This window comes from Amphibalanus amphitrite, unplaced genomic scaffold (genome assembly GCF_019059575.1).
Source record: "Amphibalanus amphitrite isolate SeventyFive unplaced genomic scaffold, NRLGWU_Aamphi_draft 000693F_arrow, whole genome shotgun sequence".
In the NCBI taxonomy this organism is placed as follows: domain Eukaryota; kingdom Metazoa; phylum Arthropoda; class Thecostraca; order Balanomorpha; family Balanidae; genus Amphibalanus; species Amphibalanus amphitrite.
Window position 1 is genome coordinate 299460 of NW_024882187.1, and position 2716 is coordinate 302175.

Consider the following 2716-nt stretch of genomic DNA (forward strand, 5'->3'; position numbering starts at 1 on the left):
ACGCCTGGGCCGATTGTCAAAATTCAAACGGCGTCTGATAGCCCCGGAAAACTGTCTAAGGAAACTACAGGTGAGAGCTAAAAATTGCCCGCATCTTGTAATTGCATTTCTTTCATGCAGCTAGGTCTCATATCTTTCCGCCGCATTATTACCTGAGGTCGGGTGTCTCTACCCACAGGAGCTCAGCGCGGTTCACGACTCCTGCAGCCTCCTGCCGTCCGCCGTCGGCCGACTGAGGAAAGACGACGTCCGCTCCCTGCTGGCTCTGTCCCTCGAGCTGACGCGCCGTCCCCTGTCCCCCGTCTGTCCCGCCTCCCCGTCCTCTGCTCCCTGTCCCCCGTCCTCTGCTCCCTGTCCCCCGTCCTCTGCTCCCTGTCCCCCGTCCTCTGCTCCCGCGGCGCGATGACGTCCAAGGTGGTTCCCGTGGGCACCATCCTGATCGGCTACCTGGGCGCCGCCAGCTCCAGCGTGCCCATCCTGGCCATCGTGACGTCTCGGCGGCTGCGCGGCCAGCCCATGTTCCGCACCATCACCAACCTGGCGCTGTGTGAGGCCTGGTTCCTGCTCTGGGGCGGCGTGCTGGGCACCGTCAACATGGCCGGCGCCCAGATGGAGCCGCACCTCTGCGCCGCCTTCCTGTGCCACAACCTGAGCGTCGGCACCGGCGGCTCGGTGGCCATGCTGGTGGTCTCGGTGGAGCGGTACGTGGCAGTGGTGCACGGCCTGCGCTACAGCGCGCTGCTGACCCCGCGCCGGCTCTGGCTGCTGCTGCTGGCGCCCTGGGCGGTCGCCGGCGCCATGTGGCTGCTGACGGGCGCCGCGCTGCTGGCCACGCTGGGCCCGGCGCCGCTGCGCTGCCGCTTCCTGGAGGTGATGCCGTCGCGGCTGAAGCTGGCCTTCTCTGGCACGATTTTCGCGCTGTGCGCGGCGATCGTGGCGGTGAACCTGGTCATCAGCCGCGTGGCACTGCGTCACCAGGCAGACATCCGCCAGCAGCGCCGTCAGGTGGGCCGCGAGAGCCGCGAGGACGTCAGCGCCTACTGGGGCGTGCTGCGCGTCACCGTCGTCTACATCCTGTTCCAGGTGGGCACCGACTCCGGCCGGGGGTCACTCCGAGCGGGGTCACCGGCGGACCAGGCTCACCCTGAGCCTGGCGCTGTCTCACTGTAAAACGCCCCTCACCGGGACTAGACGACCTGTGCGGCAGCAGTTGACTGCCAATGTAGCAAACTGGCGAGCGACCTACTCGCAGTTCAAGAGCTTATGCAGTTCAAAACTCGCATCAACTTTGACCACATTACTGGCCCATAAATACCACAAAATATTCATTTATCATCATCGGCATAGCAGGGAATGGGGGAGGGGGAGGGGGCATGGAAAACCTTTGCTAGTAGGTAATATACCGCAGCATATTTTAAGACTCCATTACAGACATTCATATGTTCTAGACTCTAGAGTGATCTGGACATTGTGAAACTCTAGCAGAAGCCCAGGGGAAGCTGCTCCGGGTCCCAGGCTCCTCTCACCTGTGCTCCCACTGACCCTGTATCCCTGCACTGACCCTGTGCCCGCCGTGCGGCCGCAGACGCCCCCCCCCCCCCACTGACCCCCTCTCCGTGGTGCGCGCGCAGACGCCGGCCAACGTGGTGCTGCTGCTGGAGCTGCTGTGGAAGCAGCAGCCGCCCGCGCTCATCGCCGTCGCCTCGGTGCTCGTCCTGATCGCCTTCGCCATGGACGGCTGGTTCTTCGGCTACTACAACGCCAAGCTGCGGCGCCGCTACGCGCTGTTGTTCGGCTGCGGCGCCGAGGAGCTCGACGACGACCAGCAGGGTGGCGCGCTCGGCCGGGACGACGACGGCGACACGGAGGGCGTGGTGCACCTGCACGTGCGCCGGCAGACGCGCGTCTCGCCGGCCGAGCGGGCGGCCAGCGCCGGCGCCGGCGCCGGCGGCGTCATCGGCGTCTGGGTGGTGCCGACGGCGGCCAGCGCGCCGCCGCCGCCGCCGCCGCCGCCGCCCTGCGCCGCCGCGCGCGCCGGCTGGGTCGGCCACCCGCTGCCCTCCCTGTGAGCTGTGTGAGGTCTTCTCGTTCCCTGTGAGCCGGGCTCCCTGCGAGCTGGCCGTCCACACTGTGACCTTCCCTGTGAGCCGGCCCCTCTGAGTCAGGCTCCCTGTGAGTCAGACTCCTCTGAGTCAGACTCCCTCTGAGTCAGAGTCCCTTTGAGTCAGACTCCCTGTCAGCCGGGCTCCCTCTGAGTCAGACTCCCTGTCAGCCGGGCTCCCTATGAGTCGATCTAACCCTTCGGACCTCTGATCTACCATCAGGAGGCACACATCCTTCTTCAAAGCTCACACTTCCCGTTACGGGCTGAACGGTCAGTATTCGCTATTATCCAAGAAGCTGTTTTTGGAGCAGCTTAACCCGCGTCCCGTGGGGGGGGGGGGCGAAATGGCCCCCCTGTCTTTTCCGTCAATATTAGTGATGTCAGTTACAGAAAATCGTGATACCGATATCAAACCAAATACCTACCAACAATAACCATAGGAAAATACCAAAACCAAACCAATTTCAGAAACTGAGGGAAATACCTACCAACTTTTTACCGAATTCACAGCCTCTTTTACATTAGCGACGATTCACGATACCAACAAAATACCAAATGCATTAGCCTTGAAATACCAAATACCAAGTTGGTATCGGTTCGGTATCATCGGTA

General features: G+C 63.0%; 1 protein-coding gene across 1 annotated transcript; it reads left to right on the forward strand.

Moving 5' to 3' along the window:
* The first annotated feature begins 402 nt into the window (after positions 1–402).
* Positions 403–2371, forward strand: LOC122364712 (olfactory receptor 473-like). The gene is made up of 3 exons (XM_043335367.1): positions 403–1083; positions 1632–1929; positions 2325–2371. Exons 1-3 carry the CDS (start codon positions 403–405, stop codon positions 2369–2371), a joined length of 1026 nt encoding a protein of 341 aa, XP_043191302.1.
* Positions 2372–2716: the final 345 nt, after the last annotated feature.

What these genes read in the sequence shown, in the direction of transcription:
- LOC122364712 (XM_043335367.1), top strand. Translation starts at nt 403, where the DNA reads ATGACGTCCAAGGTGGTTCCCGTGGGCACCATCCTGATCGGCTACCTG. An exon ending in TCGTCTACATCCTGTTCCAG is followed by an intron (nt 1,084 to 1,631) that starts GTGGGCACCGAC and finishes GTGCGCGCGCAG; the next exon opens with ACGCCGGCCAACGTGGTGCT. An exon ending in GCCGGCCGAGCGGGCGGCCA is followed by an intron (nt 1,930 to 2,324) that starts GCGCCGGCGCCG and finishes ATCTACCATCAG; the next exon opens with GAGGCACACATCCTTCTTCA.